General features: G+C 36.1%; 1 protein-coding gene across 2 annotated transcripts; it reads right to left on the bottom strand.

Annotated features, from left to right (window-relative positions):
* Positions 1 to 833: 833 nt before the first annotated feature.
* On the bottom strand, positions 834 to 18,095 carry CBLL1 (Cbl proto-oncogene-like 1, E3 ubiquitin protein ligase). 2 transcript variants are annotated; one of them, XM_012650363.1, is made up of 6 exons: positions 17,615 to 18,095; positions 12,672 to 12,839; positions 9,142 to 9,242; positions 8,647 to 8,730; positions 7,495 to 7,568; positions 834 to 4,324 (listed from the first exon to the last, which is right to left on the bottom strand). In XM_012650363.1, exons 1-6 carry the CDS (start codon positions 17,625 to 17,627, stop codon positions 3,289 to 3,291), a joined length of 1,476 nt encoding a protein of 491 aa, XP_012505817.1. In that variant the 5' UTR covers positions 17,628 to 18,095; the 3' UTR covers positions 834 to 3,288. The 2 variants fall into 2 exon arrangements, with proteins under 2 accessions (XP_012505817.1, XP_012505818.1); XM_012650364.1 differs by having other exon boundaries at positions 9,142 to 9,239.
* Between the last annotated feature and the right edge of the window lie 536 nt (positions 18,096 to 18,631).

Raw genomic sequence — 18,631 nt, 5'->3', positions numbered from 1 at the left:
GCCTTAAAACTTTTTCCCTCAATGATGGAAAACTGAAGGGTCATGAATCAAAACAAGGTGTTTGAAATTCCAAGTCAGTTTTTATTAGTATCACTAATAAGTATTTTACCTGGCTTACCCCTTCACTTCAAGCCTAGTATAACCGATACTGCTTTATTAGGTTGTGCATATATTGAATAAGTAAACTTGGTTTCTAGGCCATAATTGAACAAATTAGTTACAAACCAGTGAAGATAAATAAATCCACTTCAATCAGAATATAGTATGTTTACAATATGAGTGGGTTACGTCAAATTTCATTTAGCATCAGTATATTAGTTTGATGGCTAAACTAATAGAGAAATGTCTTTGTTTTGGGTACTCATGCATTTTTTTCATGTACTTATACGGCATTTTCAAAAACTTTATGAAAGCTGGAACCATGGAACTTTTCCACAAAGATTTATGAAAGATACTCTTCCAATATATTAGTCAGAACAAAGCCTAAAGCAGTTCATACAGTAAATAGCCACTTATGATGAGCTTAAAAAAAGTGTTCAAGTATCCTTTCCACTTATATTTCAGGGGTATCTCATTAGCATTTATACAGTTATTTTAAGCAAGTGGTTTTTACAGGGCAAAATGGATATAGTTTCTTGTGGTCTTTGCAATGGATCTCCCCCCAAGTACTACATTACACACGCTACTGAAGAAATATAACATTCAATTTGCCGGTCTTAATCTTTTAAAAAGTGAATTTAATTTTACCATAGAATGTGGTATCAACATAAATACGGAAAATTCTGCATTCTCACAAATGTGTCATCATCAGGTAAAAATTCATCTAGGCAAAATAGTATTTATGCTTCCATTTTATTGTTTTTAAGAATTAAACTGCCACCTCAGTAGTCTTAAGAGCAATATAATGAAACATACATACATTTAATTTAGACTTATGTCCATCATAGCTTCAAAGGCTTCCCTGAAATAAGGCTGGGATTCACATCTTTTTCCTTAAGGAAAGAAACACTAACAGTAATTTTGATATCCTTCTACCCACCCACCCTCATTCAAACAATTATAATTGATGAATTCAAGTCTAACACCATTTTAAAATTGTCTGCTACAAGACATTCATCTGATCTGCCTCCCTGCATAACAAGTATTTCTGACATCTAACTGAAAATAAATCATTTTTTAAAAGCCTACAAGATTTCTCTTAACATGAAAGTTTATCATGATACTGACTTTTTTTGTCCAATACATAGGCTAAGTGGTTTCTTACCACATTCAACTCTAGTGAATTTCAGTAAAAGCATGAGAGCTCTTCACAAATAGTTGAGAAGCTTTATAGTGAATTTGGTTATTTTCTTATTACATGAAACAATGGCTTGGATTTTTATCAGTAATATTTTAACAGCCCCTAAACAGGGGCTTGAAAAGGAATCAAGTTTGCACCAGTCCAAGTACCTACAGTAATATGATAGATGCACTCACCACCAACATTTCACACTATTTCACTCCCATGCTTTTAATAACAAGCATTTCTCACTAGAAATATTGCATTAACACTGAACTTTCAAACTAAGTGTAAAAAAAGTATATTAGTTATTTTTGGCCAGTCAAGGTTGAAATGGCCATTTATATTATTTCTAACTTCTGCTCTAAGTTCAGAAATGATTTTGCATCTGATCATCCAAGATGGGAATTTGTTTTGCCTGTACCTGACAGAATAAAATGGTAAATTAGCAATAGTTCACCCTTTGTCAAAAAGAAGTATGTTCTAAATTTATACACTACAAACTATCTAATAAATGACATCTGCATACTACACATTTCATGTTTATATTATGCACCATTTTAGGGGGGAGGAAAAACTTCACAGGGATTAATTCAAAGGATATAGAATAATATCCTAAGAAGGTTGATTTATACATGAGTTCTGTATAAACTGTAAGTGGTCATCTTAGTTGGACTATAATAAGCCCCTATAATGCAAAAGCTGACTCAAAAGGCACCGTATAAAGCACTGAAATTCACAATTTAGCCATTGCTTTTCTCTTGTCCAATACAAAATTATCTGGTAGTCTTTGCTGTTGACTCTATACTAAAATGTTCCAAGTTCAGACTACTTTACCAACAAAAGGAATAGGAAATAATAGTTTTTAAATTTCAAGTTAGAGGAAAAGTCCTATCACACAGCAATGAAACCTGAGCAAATGGAAGTTTGTGATTACAGGAGTATGTCCTTCATTAATACATTATTCAAATTCCTCCATGGCATCAAACTGCAGTTTTAAAAAATTCAATAAACAAGAGCCCACTTAAACACAGGATCAAACTCTACCATGAAATGAGGAATTATATAAAGCCTATTCAGCCCTAAATATTTAGTTTAAGACAATGAACAGAACATATTTCATCTAAATAACACCATTTAAACAGTTCTATAAAATAATGTTACTTAAGCTTAATATGTGTGATGTATCATGTGATTCCAACCATTCGGTAGAAAAGCATTAACAAGTAACAGCATCCCCCCACCAGTTTGAAGCCTGTAGAGTTGATCACTTTGGCCGTATCTTTCCAAATAATTAGTAATGCCTTTTAATATTAGAAACATAACTATATCTCACTGGAATTCCAATGTATTTTGGTGCTCCTGAGGCTGCCTAAAAATGAAAAGGCATCCAAGTGAAGTGCATTATGTACTTACTATACCTCAAAATTTCAGTGCCTAAAATGTGAAATAATTCTCTATCATTTAACAGTCTGCCTTATAGCAAATTCTAGTAGATTTTTACTTTTAGGATTTTATTGTATCTTTGGGAAATTAGTGGTAAAACATATGGTTTTAAAAAACAGTATGTGGCTGCACTTAAATTCACATAAAAATAGCGTTTTTACAACCATATTGAAATTTAATCCTTTTACACAGGTTAACAAAATGTATCACAAGAAAAACTAAACATTGGGTTTAACAAAAGCAATATTTCTGAAAGTGGAACAATGAAAATTTTTTTCAAATTTTTTACAAATGGTCACCTCTGGGTCAATTTACCACACTAGGGGAACAAAGGTGTTAAAATATAGCTGTGCTCAAATGAGCCACTTATCTGCACTACAGTATAGTACTTGAAATCAATCCTAAAGTCAAGATTTAAAAGCATTTTAAGAGACAAGACCCTATATGTTTTATAGCCACCTCAGTAAGAGGTATTTTTCCTTCCCAAAAGTCAAAGCTTAATTAAAAGATTGACTATACATAAGTTTTTTTCCTCATAATATCTTCAGTTCAAAACACTATTATCATTGGTAATACGGTCTATATCTTGTCTGATCTGGATGATGTGGTCCAGGAAGTGGGGTTTGAGAAGGCGGACCCTGCATTCGTGGAGGAGGAGGTGGCCCTCTTGGTACGGGCCATATACCAGGACTCATTCCCCCTGGTTGTGTAAATGGAGGGCTCAGAGTTCCTTGATCTTCAGTGAACTGGGGTAAAGAGTTAGGATTATAATGGTGAGGAGGGGGTGCAGTTACAGGTGGACCACCATGTTGAGGTGGGGGAGGTCCTGGAGGAGGATGATTCATATAAGGTGGCATCTGGGCAATAATATGTCCAGGGGGAGGGGTTATTGGTGGTGGAGCAGAGGTCATTGGTGGAGGTGGAGCTTGGCTATATACCAAGTGAGGAGTACCTGCAGCCTGGGGAGGATGTGGCATTGGATGGCTTATTGGTGGTGGAGGAGGTGGGGGTGGTGCATAATGTTGCTGTGGAGGCATAATATGATGAGGGTGCGATACCACTGGTTGACCCTGATATTCAGGATGATGGTGAGCAGGTGCTGGGGCAGGAGGTGGTGGTTCTCTAGCACCTGAATTTGAGTCATCCTGAATAGGGACAGTTATTAAATTGCTGTGTTTTCTTGTTGAAATACGAAAAGTTTCCTGACTGACCGAACGAGGTGGAGGTGGAGCCATAGACAATTCTGCTGGAGGAGCACGAATATCCTCATGTGGCTGATTATAGTGCTCATGTGGCACATGTTGCAAAGGAGGTGGTGGCATCATGATGTGCTGCTTTGGCGGAATATGGCTCATATGATGCTTGTCTGGTGGCATTATAAAACGATCAGGGATTTCAGTTGGAGGTGGGGCAATAGGAGGATGAACATTTTCAAGCGAAGCACAGGGAACAGGTTTTTCAGCTCTCATATGGCGATGGTTGATATGAGCCTGTAAGTCTCTCTGAGACAAATATGTTCTCTTGCACCCTTGAACAATGCTACACATGAAGAGAGAACCTCGTGTACACTGCTCAATTCGCTGCACAGGATCACTACAGCTAAATTAAAAAGGAAAAAAATTTTATTTACTAAAAAAAATATAAAAATAATGCACTAATTTTCAAAAATATTTTCAAAAATATATCAAAAATTATTACATAAAATATAGCAAAAGGTCACGATTAAAAATTACTCTACGTGAACCTGTAATCTTCCCTACCTTGTTGTCCGTTGGCCATTAAGTATCAGCATTTCTGTCAACCTCCAAACCCTTAATACTAGACTTGTGTTTTAAGAACAGACCTTATTCCTCTCAAGACCTAGAATTTATCTAATTTTCTCAAACAATTCTATGCTTTGTATCCATTTGCAAAAAAATCCAATAAGGACAAACCAAAGGATTACTTATAATCATGGAATTCAAACTTCTATAGTATTATTAAGCAATAAGATTTGTTCAGCAAATACTACTAAGTGGAAGACACTAGATGCTGCAAGGACTACCACAATGAGTAAGATAAGCCGAATCATCAGAGTTCTTAATGTTAAACAACAATTTAAATTCAAACCTTGACTATCTAGAGTCTCTTAAGGAAGGGGTTTGCCAAATTGTCAGACAATTTACTACTATGAAGGAGTACTTTCTTGCCTTCCTAAATTGTGAGCACTAAATTTAACTTAACATTTTCTTAATGATTCTTCATTTCATTGATTCTATATTTAATCCATTCTTACCTTTAAAGTCTTCTTGACATAGTGGAAAGAGGACTGAACTAGGAATATAAAGATCTGGGATCTAGTATTAGCTCCGTAATTTGGAGTAGTCACTTAACTGTTTTCAAGTTTGTTTCTTCACTTGTAAAATGTGGTTAAAATATCCACTCTATGGGAAGCCGAGGCGGGTGGATCGCTCAAGGTCAGGAGTTCGAGACCAGCCTGAGCAAAAGCGAGACCCCGTCTCTACCAAAAAATAGAAAGAAATGATCTGGACAACTAAAAATATATATATATAGAAAAACATTAGCCGGGCATGGTGGCGCATGCCTGTAGTCCCAGCTACTTGGGAGGCTGAGGCAGAAGGATTGGTTGAGCCCAGGAGTTTGAGGTTGCTGTGAGCTAGGCTGATGCCACGGCACTCACTCTAGCCAGGGCAACAAAGCGAGACTCTGTCTCAAAAAAAAAAAAAAAAAACAAGTATCCACTCTACCTAACTCACAACGTTTTTTATCTGTCTGCCTTACTTAAGAGAGTATTCCTAAGATCAAATGAAACAATGAAAGTGCCAATATTTAGTCACTAGTTAAGCACTATATATATGTATACCTACTATATATATGTATAAATATAAGCTATTATCACTGGCTATGTGTGTGAGGTCATTTGCACTATATTAAATGGCTCTATATTGTTGGGTTTTGTTTTTTTTTTTTTTTTTGAGACAGAGGGTTGTCACCCTGGGTTGAGTGCAGTGGCAGCTCACCACAACCTTGAACTCCTGGGCTAAAGCAATCCTCCCGCCTCAGCCTCCCAAGTAGCTGAGACTACAGGCATGTGCCACGATGCCCAGTAATTTTTTCTATTTTTAGTAGAGATGGGGGTCTTGCTCTTGCTCAGGCTGGTCTCGAACTCCTGATCTCAAATGATCCTCTCACCTTGGCCTCCCGGAGTGTTAGGATTACAGGCGTGAGCCACCGCTCCTGGCCTATATTCTTGATTTTGAGTTGTACCCATTTTTCATTCTTGTTATATGGCTGGCACTCCTTATTGATACCACTATGCTTCCCTTCATTGGCCATGTGACACACTTCTCATGATTTGCTTCTAACTCACTGTAAACTCAAAAACATCTTCACATTAACAGGATGTGAGGCACTTTCTTTTGGGTGATGCTTAAAAGCAGTAGTATACAATATTTACATTAACTTTGGTTGCCATTTCTTCATTTCCTGACCTGGGTCTGTTAATCCAGATAGGCTTCTGTCCTAAAATAGCCAAGGACCACACAAGTAAGGTGCTTACTAGAGTTATATTTAGTACCTTGAAAACAAATTCCTTTTAAACATTAACATTAGAACATTTACACAAAAAAGAAAACTTTTTCAAGTCCTTTACATAATGTTTTATCACATCTGAAATCCTTTATTCCAATGAAGCAACCAAATTTACTATGTAATTTAAAGTGAATGTACACCATGTTAGAAAATTAGGCATGAGAGAAAACACCCAAAAAACAAGTGATATATACTTCTAATTTCCTAACTTTTCTGAATTATAATTCTATAGAAGAAATATTCTTTAAACTCACAGAACAGATTTTATAATTGGTTACTTTAAAAACGTAATAAAAACATGCCAAAAGAATTACTTGTCATTGGGTTGTCAATAAATCATCCCTTTTTCTCCCTGTGATATCAATTTCCCCATACTATAAAAGGAAATCATCCTTCACAATTGTCTATAGCTTTGTTATCAACTGATAACTATAAATCTCGGGTAGCTTCAAGCACAGGGTTATAAGGAATCTAAGAACTCTGTGGTGGTTCCAAAGAAGTTTCTCTCACAGCCTTTCTTAAGCCTTCCTTTTTTAAATGATAATAAAAATTCCTAATTTATTCTGGTTTCTTCAAAACTATCCCAAAATGGATCTAGCTCTTTATAACTTGTTTGAGTCTATGTCATGATGGTGTTCTAAGACATACTCAAGACACAATGATCAGATTTGAAGCTAATAAATAAGAGCTTACACTTAAATAGTGCTTACTATATACTGGCTACTATCTATCTATAATCCAAGGAGATAGGTATTAATAACCTCATTTTACAGATAAAAAACAGCTTATGTCACATAGCTAATAAACAGCAGAACAGGAGTTTGAACCCTAGAATTCTAATTCTGTAGTCTTTGTTCTCAATCAATACACCATACTACCTTCTCCAGTGTCCCACCAAAAAAAAAAAAAAGAACTGTTTTCGGTGTATACTAATTTTATGATGGCAAATAGATTTCTTCCCTATGGCCAATTTGAACTGACTGATAGTGGCTACGTAGCCATTATATTTAAAAAAAAAAAAGGCTAAAACCAACCCCTGGCTCACGGAGAAAGATTGGCCATGCCTACACATTTGATTTCCTGCCTGGTTTACATCGCCCCCCAATCTTTAACCTAATTTATAAATCATTATTCTACACACTTTACCATTTAAAAATATGATGATGATCTTATCTTACCCTGGACACATTTTATCTCCTTTTTTTTCATGTAAAATAGCACAGTCATAGCAAAAAACATGCTTGCATGGAATCTGTAAACAAAGACATTATAGTTAAGTATACTAAAACAAATGATTTCGATAAAAAAAACAGTAAGCTTAGTGACTTAGAAGGCACTTGAGAACTATTTGGTTAAAATAACATTTATTAAATACTAATTATATAAAAGCAATAACTTCTTTAACTCACAAAGCTTTCTGAGAATGTTATGTCTTTTTACCAATAAATGTATACATGCATATTTGCTCATACTTTCCAGAGGTGTAAACCTTATAAATTGCCACTCATAGCCCCTGTGGGTTAAAAGCTCCTGAAGAAGAACACTGTAATTATGTTTTATCTTAACCTGTTTCTCCTGAAACTATTCCAAAGCAATAAAATAACAAGTATCTCCTATATTTAATATAAGTAGTATTTTCCCCTGGTAGTTTTAAGTTAATAAACTCATAAAAACCTAAAAATAAATCAGAAGGACAGAGTAAAATGATGTTAAAAACACATTTTTAAATTCACAGCCCATTACTATTACCTTGCTATGATATACAGCAAAGCAACCGTGCACAATCCATGCACTCTACCATCACAAACATATTAAAATCAATTTTTTTCAAACACAAATGCAAAACTACCTTTTCTTGAACAAAGACATGTTAAAATTACTATGAAATTACAGTTAGGGTTGTAAAACTTTTTTTAATGATTAGAATTCAATTTTCAGAAATTATAAGTATTATTTATTCAGTTTTATATAAAAATTATGGCCATCAGAAATGAATAACTGATTTTATTCTGTTCTATTAGGAAAAAAATTTTTCCTTAATAAACTAGAATAAATGTAGACTAGCTGGTATTAAATAGCCCAAAGAAATTATTTAGTTTTCAGAAATTGGTGTCCTTAATAAAGTGATATTTTATAAGAATTCAAGAATTTGTCAAGATAATATTAAATTCATAGTATTCCAATACTTCCCCCAATTATTTCATACTTATTTAAAATGTCACAAACTTAGTCATTACACAATGATAAACCTATGTAGTTAAATTTCAGAATCCTACCACTATGCAAATGCTTACATTTACAAAAACAAAATTTTATTTAATTAGACTTACCATTCGCCCATAGATTTTAATAGGCAATCCACATTTGTCACAGAAATGAACTGGTGTATCATCTTTTTCACCTAAGATGTTAATCTGTTGAAATGATATAATTAAAATTTCCTTCTTAAGCAATTCTAAAGATTATATCTATAATTTAAACACTAACTTTTATAAAAGTTAAAACAGTAAGAAATAGAGGTTTCTTGGTATAATCCCCACATATTCCCCACCATTATAGCCATACTACCATCAGTTTATTTTTCTTCTTTAATAGTGTTAATGGTTATTGATTTTACTGAAAATTACTTCCAGTTATTTTTGGAAATAGAGCATTAATAAACAAATGTATGTGCTAAAAATCATAGCTGTAATAAAAGTTCATTCCAGACATTCTTTATGTATCTTGCATTGCTCCAATAAAACATTCTAAGTATTGAATATTTAAAATATTTACTACTTAAAATATTTTATTGTCCTAATAAAATTTTTCATTTTAAGCTATACCTGAAAGTCCCAAAAAAGGTGTCCAGGAAATCTTCGCTGATTTCCAAACAGTTCGCCCCCTTTACAGTCATACCGTTCTTCTTCATTATAATCAAATCCTTCTAAAAAAAGAAAATGTTACTCATTAACTTTTCAAATTTCAAATTTCATTTTGGAAACAAATGTACATGGCAAAATAGGCCTATTCACTAAAAAGCCCATCTAATACCTTTTAAAGCTCTTTTAAGAACAAGATAATCGAGGCTAGTTTAAAATACCAACTAGAAGTGATCTTGTGATCCAGTCCAAATCTTTTACTTCATAATTGAGAATATTACTATATGGAGACTCATAATAAGTCAACAGATTAGAAGATTAGTCACAAAGTCAGGAACAGAACTCAGATCTCTTGATGTCTATTCAAGTATTCATCAATTCATCAGACTATCTCTAGTATAAAATTTTACTGATTATCATCACACTTGTACAATTTTTTAAGATATTGATTACCATTTATTCTAATCTATCTACAAAAGTGGTATCAAGTTGGAAGAGAATGATTTTATTGCCAAAAGAATATAAGGAAAACATAAAGCATTCTGTAGATTTTCTTCTTATGACTTAGTAAATCAGATATCCTCTTCTGATTGTGTGTGATTTTAGAAACATTCAACATATTCATACTTTATCCTATCAATTAAAATCTCTCCCCAGTTAATCACCCAAGCAGCAAAAGCCATGTCATATCTTCTTAGGTATCCTCTCCTACACTGCCTATATCAATAAACTTAAGATAATATGAAGATCAAATAGGCTCAATTTCTCTGGCCTAATTAAAAAGTTGATGCCAATCTTCTCATCTCATACAGAAGAACAGAAAACCAATGAACAGTCTGATGGGAATTCTAGGTAGAATACAATTACCTAAAGTAAAGCTGAGAAGACAAATATATCCCCTCCAAGGTGCCAGGCTTCTCACGACTCTTTTGGCCCTAGATCTGGTAAACAGAGTAGCCAAGCACACAGGTTTTAACTTTACCCACATGGCTAAATTACAGCACCTACACACAGAGACACACACACACGGACACACTCACAAACAACGATGCAAGAATTTTTTGAAGCTGATAGACACTCTAGTGTACTGCTATTTAATTATCTCCAACACACATGTAATTCAAAGTAATACATATGTAGTTCAAAGTCAGGGTACTCTTATAAGTTACACCTACATGTCCCTAGGCTCCTATATGGTCCACTTATACCTTACGAAACCTAGTGTGATCTAAAATTCAAAATAAAAAAAATCAATTTTTCAAACCCAGAAAATTACTGAGATCAACAGCCAAAGAAATCAAGAGGACATTATCATTTTTCAGAGTAGTTCAAACTGTACTCTCATCATTAAACTATATATATTTGTACAGATACCATACTGGCACCCAAAATTCAACATTTTGATTAATGCCTAGGAAAAAACCAATTTTTTTTAACTCCAAATAGATGACTCTGAAGTATCCAGTAATTATCTTTAGCCTCAGTTTGCTCTATTAAGCGAGAAAATACTAAGAGTACTTCTGTCTAGAAAGGGCTGTGGGCTTAGGGACAGCGAGAGGGAATACCTCAGAGGAAAAAGAGGATGATTTTGGGTTTTTTGCATTGTTTAGATTATTACAATAAGAATGTATCTATATATTACTGTGTAGTGTTTTTAAAAAGCCAAAGGGGAGTGGGGAGCCTTAATTACAGAGAGTACAGCAGTAGCCCTAGGTTGTTACTACTACAATTTATAATACCTTGACTTCAAACATACTTGTTTAGATGGGAAGAGAAACACTACAATAAAAGAAAACATAATATAAGGCATGTTAAAGCAGTCTGATTCTAAAAAAGAAATATAGACAAATTGCTGGAACAGAACAGAAAGTCTAGAAATACACACAAATACTTTTAGAACTTTAATTTATATAGGATAGTAGTGGAACTCCTATTCGATGGTTGGGACAATGGCTAGCTGTTTTGAAGAAAAAATAAAGCCAGACTCCATTTTTCATTTTTCTTAATAACTAAATATATACCCATAAATGTTTCAAAACAGTATCAGCAAACTTTTTCTGTAAAAGGCCAGATAGTAAATATTTCAGGCTTTGTGGGCTATATGGTCTGAATCACAATGACTAAACTCTGCCATTGAAGTGGGAAAGCCACATATAATACTTAAATGAATAGGCATGGCCATGTTCCAATAAAATTTTATTTACAAAAAGAGGGCCAGATTTGGCCCACAAGCCATAGTTTGCTGACCTATACTAAAGGGTAAGATGAAAAAACTGTTTTATACTCATGGAAAAATGAAGCCTTTCTAAGAATGTCATAAAACCCCAAAGTCATAACAGCAAAGACTGGATATCTGACTACACTGAATCTTCAAACTTCTCTACAGTAAAAGTTTCATATACAAAATTCAAAAGATAAATGGGGAATATATACAATTTATAACAAAAAGTCAATTTTATTAATTTACAAGGAACTCACAAAAATCAAGAGAAAGACAACCAAACTGAAAAATGGAGAAATGATATGAACAGAAAGATTCTAGGCAAAGAAATGACCAATACTATGAAAAGATACACAAACTCACTTATAATTAAACAAATTTATATCAAAACAAAATTTGTAAAAGGTAATAGTAGTACTACATATTAGTGTGTGGGCATATAAATTAATAAACCTTTTTTGAAGAGCAATTTGACAGTATCAAATTCTAAAATGTACAATATCCATCAAGTTTTAAAATGTCCAAATTTGTGCAAAGTTATAAATTCTAAATACTAAATACATACTAAACTACATGTATATTTACTGTAATATCGTTCATAACAACAAACCAGAAAAATTGCTAAATAAACTATTGTATATCCATAAATGAAATATCTAAACCTATTTTTTTTAATGAGGTACATTTGTATGTACTGGTAAGACAAAATCTCAAATGAGTATTACATACAAAAGGGAATTATACACAAAAAATTAATACTTTTTTATGAAATGTGTTAACAGAGACTATCTCTGGAAAGATGGATTGTTGGGGGAGAGGGGCAAATTTTACTTTTAATGTTATGTTTTTTGCAATACTGTTTAGATTTTTTTCTAAACAATAAACAGTGTTACTTTCAACAACAAAAGAAACAAAACCCAGCTGGGCTTGGTGGTTCAAGCCTGTAATCCCAGCACTTTGGGAGGCTGAGGCGGGAGGACTACTTGAGCCCAGGAGTTTGAGGTTGCAGTGAGCTATGATGACACAACTGCATTCTAGCCGGAGTGACAGAGCAAGACTTTGTCTCAAAGAAAAAATAAATAAAACCCAAAATATTTATAAAGGAAGAGAAACGTACAACATGCCAAAAGAAGTCAAAAAAAAAGTTGAAGAATGAAAAGAGTATGTAAGTTAAAAAAGAGAGGGAGCTACAAGTAAATAAGATTACACAGATAATTTGGTGCAATCAGATAAAACAAAAAGACTGTTGGAGCTATTAGTTTAAATAAATTACCTTCATCACCAGGTGGAGCCTTTGCAGGCATCCTGTTTATAGTCCTTTGAGTTCGAGGTGCAGGTTTGGCTTTGTTAGCTTGTTTGGAGATGAGCTTTATAGGAATTCGTCTGCGAACATCAAGACCACCCAACGATCCAGAACTATTAGTGCCTTGTAACTCATTGTCTATGTTAGAAAAAAAGTTCTAATTTTAGTTTTTCTTTTTGAAGATTATTCTGCCACAGGTACTAAACAACATACTCAACATTATCAATGGTTAAAGATCTGAGTTCTGATTTTAAGTATCATGTTGACGTAAGTTTAATGGCTAATTTTCTCTATTGTGGATAAACCCTTAAAGCAATACTTTTTAACCCTTTCTGAGACATGGAACCCTTTAAGAAATTGATGAAAGTTATAGAACCGCTCCCTAGAAAAGTGAACAATAAAATTTCCCATAGAATTCCAGAGGAGTTTACAGAAACATTCATGAACCCACGATAAGAACCACTGTCTTGAAGTAACTACAAGAGATTTAAAAACAAAAAAAGACAAAGAAACAAAACCATCCTTATCTCCATGTCTAATCATAAAGCATGCAAAGCAGGCACTCAATAAATGTACTAAGCTTAACTTATGCTAGCACAACCAATAAAACTGAAAACGCAAAGCTAACACTGATGAAGACAAAATTAAATAATGCATTTGAAAATGAAGATAGGTTTAAGCAAAGTGATTGTTCTCTTAAGTATAAAAGTTATTTTAAAAAGTATTCAGGAATATAGCAAAAATTACTATAATATTTAGTAGCAGAAATATGTAATAATGTATTTGTGTTATAATATTTCTAGAGACACACATGACTGAGTTATTCTTAGTCAGCATTGTAATGGAAAATTATAATTTAGGAGGATACATAGTTTCAGTTTTGCAAGTAGGTCTAAACAACTGATACCTTCTAGTACCTTTGCTTATTATTATATCTATGAAATAAATTAACTCCTGTCCCATGAGGAATAGGAGCATTATTTCAAAGAACTGACTCCATCTAAAGCTTAAGAGTTACCTTTTTTCAAATATACGAATCCAGAAAATAATCAAATTTACCAACTAAAGGCAAAAGGGAAAATGCTCTGACATAGGAAATGCAAACAACGTAATTTTTTAAAAATTGTAATGTTTTAGACATGACAAGTTATTGAAGAAGGCTGTGTGACTGCCCCTGCAGAAAATACTACAATCAAGATTCATAGCCAAACTGTCCACATTAAATTCAGTAAAGACAAATTTTGAAGCAGTAAGCTAAGCCCTAATAACCTCCAAGGCTACTAGGGTTACACGTTAAATTCACATTCATTTGCACTTTTTCTGAACAATATACAAAACAAAATTGAAAATGGGTCCTTAATGATTACTTTAAATATCTTTTAGTCTACCTTCTACTTTTATAACAGCTAATCCTCAAAAAAAAAAAATCATGGAAAGGGGATTAGATGGATAGCTAAAATCTTGAGTTAGGATAAACTCAACTTGATTGACTTTCAACATTTCACTAAATGGACCGACAAGTTGATTAATGTATTTCATCTGCTTTCATTGTAGTTGCTTATCTATGTAAAAGGACTTACAAGCAATGCAATGGCAAAAAGACAGATATGACAGAATGACTTTTTGTCCTGCTTAAAAAGTATTCCCGACTTTTCAATGAAGTAAAAGTTCTTGTAGATAGGTAGTTAACAGTTCAATGCTGTCATTCAGATATTACAAGGACTTTTAATGATTTTCCTTTATATGATGAAAACACCTACACTTCAACACTGTTTTAAGTCCTTGTTACACCACCCAGAAGCCTTGAGGTCTCCACTGTTGCTTGGACAGCCTACCACTTTCAAGAGTCTGCTGCTCCTTATTACTTTGCTGTTTGCCCCACCAATCGCAAGTTCATAGAGTACAGCATTTAATAGTGATAACATTCTGATTTTGTTTCGGGCTTTTTTGCTTTTTGTTGTTTCACAATTAAGAAGCAGACCATATAGCACAATTTCCTTTTGAATACAGTAACAAAACATAAAGCCCATAACAACAAAAAGTTCTTGGATATTACACAGAAAGTGCTAATAACAATTGGCCATTCAAGGTGAATTCATGTTAAAAAAAAGAGTAACACTCTTAGTTTTTAAAAATATTTATTTAGGATTTTATCTTATATAAAAGGAACCAAGAAATATTTTACAAAGTTTAGGTTGCAGTTAGAAAAGTGCTCATTCTTAGAATGACCAAAGAATGAATCTAACGTTAGCCAGGAGTTTCTTGGAGTAGTTTTTCTGGCAAAATTCTATTAGAACACCTTCATTTTATGTTTGAATTTTTCAGCATGATCATAAAATGGGTCATATTTGCATAATGTTCAAGGGTTTTATCAATTTTCCCAAGGACTTAAACTTTTGATATTAAAATAATTCCTTAGAGATGCGTAACCTGACATGACGTCTTCAATTAACTAGCTAACTGGCATTTCCTCATTTGCTGAAGACTTTATTCGTGATTCAAATAGTTATCAAATTCATATTTATGAATTTCATGAAAACCTGAATCTTTTGCCAATTTTCTAATTTTACCTCATAATCAATGCACAGTATTTGACACTGTCTTCTGATATGAAACACCAAGGAGACTGACTCATAAAGAAATTAAAAGAATAGATAAGAAGCTAGTGTTAAGCACTAGCTTATGGTGGGGATAAGGGATATGAATGGGAACTAATGGGAACTATTTTTTTTAAGTGGTTAGCTCATTAGTGAATATTTTCACATTAGGATGACTTACTTCCTTAGGCAACTTTTTAACTTTGAGAATGAAGATAAATAATCTTTACATACCCACCCATATTATGATTTCCTAACATAACAGCCTCTAACCTGTGGCAGGGACTTGACTCCTAATTCCAGTAACAGACTCCAATGAGAAATATTTTCCTAGAGCTGAATGTCTGCTACTCTAACATCAAGATCCCAGAGTTTCAATGCTGTAAAATTTCCAAACACTGGAGTTCCTTAGAGCCTGGTTCTAAGCCCTCTTCTCTGTACTCACCCTTCTTAAGTTATCACATCCATCCTCACGCTTTAAAACACCGGCTATAAGATACTAACTCCCAAATACGTATTTTGTGTCCAGATCTTTCCTCTGATCTCCACTTGACATCTCCCCTCTTTTGACTCAATACATATCTCATACTCAGTGGTCCAAAATCAAACTCTTATTCCCAAATTCTTGTGTCCCACCTCTACCAAAAAAGACTTTTCTTCCAAGTTTTCCCCAATTCAGTAATGAGCATTACCCAGCTGCTCAAACCAAAGACCTAGGCATTTCTCCTTTCTCTCACATACCTCCAAACCAATCCATCAGTAAAATATGAGTTCTAACACCAAAATACTTATTGAATCTTCCCATTTCCCTTCATTTTCCACTAACTCAAGCCTCCCTCCGGGTCTACTGCAATCACTTTCTAAATTGGCTATTTACCATTATTCTTGCCTCCCTCTCTTCCACCATTCTCCATAGAAGAGCCTATTATATTTTTTAAAAAGATTATGTTCCTGTTCTACTTCTGTTCAATGGCTTCATATTCACTTCAATTCAAATTCAAATCTTTAGCACCGCTTTCAATGTCCTGAACCATGTGACAGCTGCCTTCCTTTCGAATCTCATTTAAGGGCTCTTACCCTCTGGCTGTAACAAAGCTGCAGGTGACTGTCCTTCTCTACATTTTCCTACCTCAGTGTCTTTGTACTTGCTGGAAATGCTCTTCCTCCTGCTTGAACCCATGGCTGGATTCTTCTTATCGAACAGATCTCATCTTAAATGTTACCTTTCTGAAATTTCCTATTAGTCTCTGCACAGCACTCATTTATTTTCTTCAAATCACTCATCATAATCTGTAAGCATTTATTTTTTTAAAACCTGTCTTCCCCAATAGAATGTAAGGTCCATCAGGTCAGAGACTCAGTCCGTCTTGTTTACCATTCCATTTTCAAGCCTACATATATCCGTAGGTATCTGGCATAAATAAATACCTATGTACATCTTCTTATGTAATTAAGGAGATATTTGATAAATGAGGACATCTCCAACAATACGTAAGAAAAAGCCCTTTTTCTCTACTTGTGATGCGGTCGATATAGCAGCCGGAGCACTTTTTAAATCCAAGTGCACTCATTCAGTATCCAGGAATCACAAGGAAGGAAAAGCCAAAAGCAAAAAACAAAGGGTGGAGCCACTCTTACTTGGAGAAAGGGCTGAGAATGTCTTGATTTTAAGCTCTTCTTCCTTTGTAAATACCCCCAAATGATGATGCGTAAGGACCACAGCCGAAGCGCGGGGCATGCTTCGGGCTTAGGTAGAACAGTTGCTCTGAGTTTGGTCCCCAAAACTATATCCGACTCTCTTCTCTCACCTCTAGTCCATGAAGAACCGGAGAGAGAGACAACGACAGGAGGTGACCACTGCAGCACCCGCCCAAAGCTGACTGAGACAGCAGTATGTCTCCAACCCACTCTCGCCCATCCACTTCCAGTGTAACGAGGTTTCCCCAACTCCGATACTGGAATCTACCCGCCAGTCCCCATCACGTAGGGCAAAGAAGCTGGGTCGAGAAAAGAAAAAGAGCCGAAGCTCTCCCCTTCCCACGAGGCCTGCGCCGCCCACCGTCCCGGCTCAAAGCGAACAGAACCAGGGAAGAAGCGGCTGTTGCCGGGCACCGAGGAGGCAGGTACCGCACCGGAGGGTAGGCCGGGAAGCAGCAGGCCCCTGCCGGATACAAGAAGGGGTCTGTGAGATTTCTTTCTCACTGCCACACCCCAGTGTTGTAGAGCGAGCATAATTCCTTTTGCCCGCTGGGCGACCAGCCCCAGACCGGCCAAGGGGGCATGGAACCGGGACCCCCACTGCCTCCGCCTCCTTACCAGTGTGATCCATGATTCGGCTCGCAGAGCACAGTGGGAGCGGAAGTCAACCGCGCCAGAGTCGCAGCAAGCGCGTGCGCGCTACCTTCCGGAGCCCGGGAGGCGGAAGTGCGACCAGGTCGCCCCAGCATTGGCTTGGAAAGGCTTCCTTTTTTCGCCTCCACTGTCCCACTCCAGTAAGGGAGTCAGGCATAGTTCGGGCAAAGGCAGAAAGAGCGAGTACGCGAAAAGCTTCACTGTTAAGGTTGCTGAGGTTTTTCATGTGCTTCAAGAGAAAGTAGCCTTTAACTTTGGAAAGGACACCGACGGGGGAGGGGGAGAGCGGTGAAAACCAAAGGAATAAGCTCGCGGCAGGTAAGGGCCGCCCTCTCCGCGGAGCGATACCTTCTGGGACTTGTAGTGCGCCGAGTCCCCGGAGCCGGCCAAGCCCGCTGCGCAGGCTCGGTCGTTGCGCTGGCCCCACCTCGGCGGGCGGAGTAACAGTTTGGAATACCCCGGGGTCCACCAGCGCGCGTCTGCTCCGCCCGGTCTAGGAAAAGTGTAAACACGCGCGCTCTGGTAGGCGTCCTCCAGTGGGAGGTTGCTCGGGGCATGGCTGAGCTCTGTGAAGCCCCTAGCTAGAGAGAAAGGATCTAGGCTTATTGTCTAAATTTTGCTTTATCGTGACAGAGCTTCCTAGACTCACGCAGAGCAGACCTGGTGTATGCCTCCGTTCCCCCCTCTTAAGTGTCTGACAGTTGAAACATAATGCTTGGCTATCACTTTCTAGAGAAAACGCTGTGGCGCTACGAACCCTTCGAGCACCTCTCCTAAGGACTGGACGCAAGGGCCAGGTGGAGGGCGAGTGCGGCGCAGCTGCCGCCTCTTACGGGGACACTTGGCAGCACCGTGCAGAGTGGAGCTGAAGAAGGGGAGATAGAAACCGAGGGAGGTGAAGGGAGCGCCAGGGCTTGGCCGGAAGGGAGGGGTTGAAAAGGAAAGGCCTACAACGAGGAAGAGAGAGTTACCACAACAGGC

This window comes from Propithecus coquereli, unplaced genomic scaffold (genome assembly GCF_000956105.1).
Source record: "Propithecus coquereli isolate 6110/MARCELLA unplaced genomic scaffold, Pcoq_1.0 Scaffold32, whole genome shotgun sequence".
NCBI lineage: Eukaryota > Metazoa > Chordata > Mammalia > Primates > Indriidae > Propithecus > Propithecus coquereli.
The sequence above is the reverse complement of the archived record's forward strand: the minus strand, read 5'-3'. Positions and strand labels throughout refer to the sequence as shown.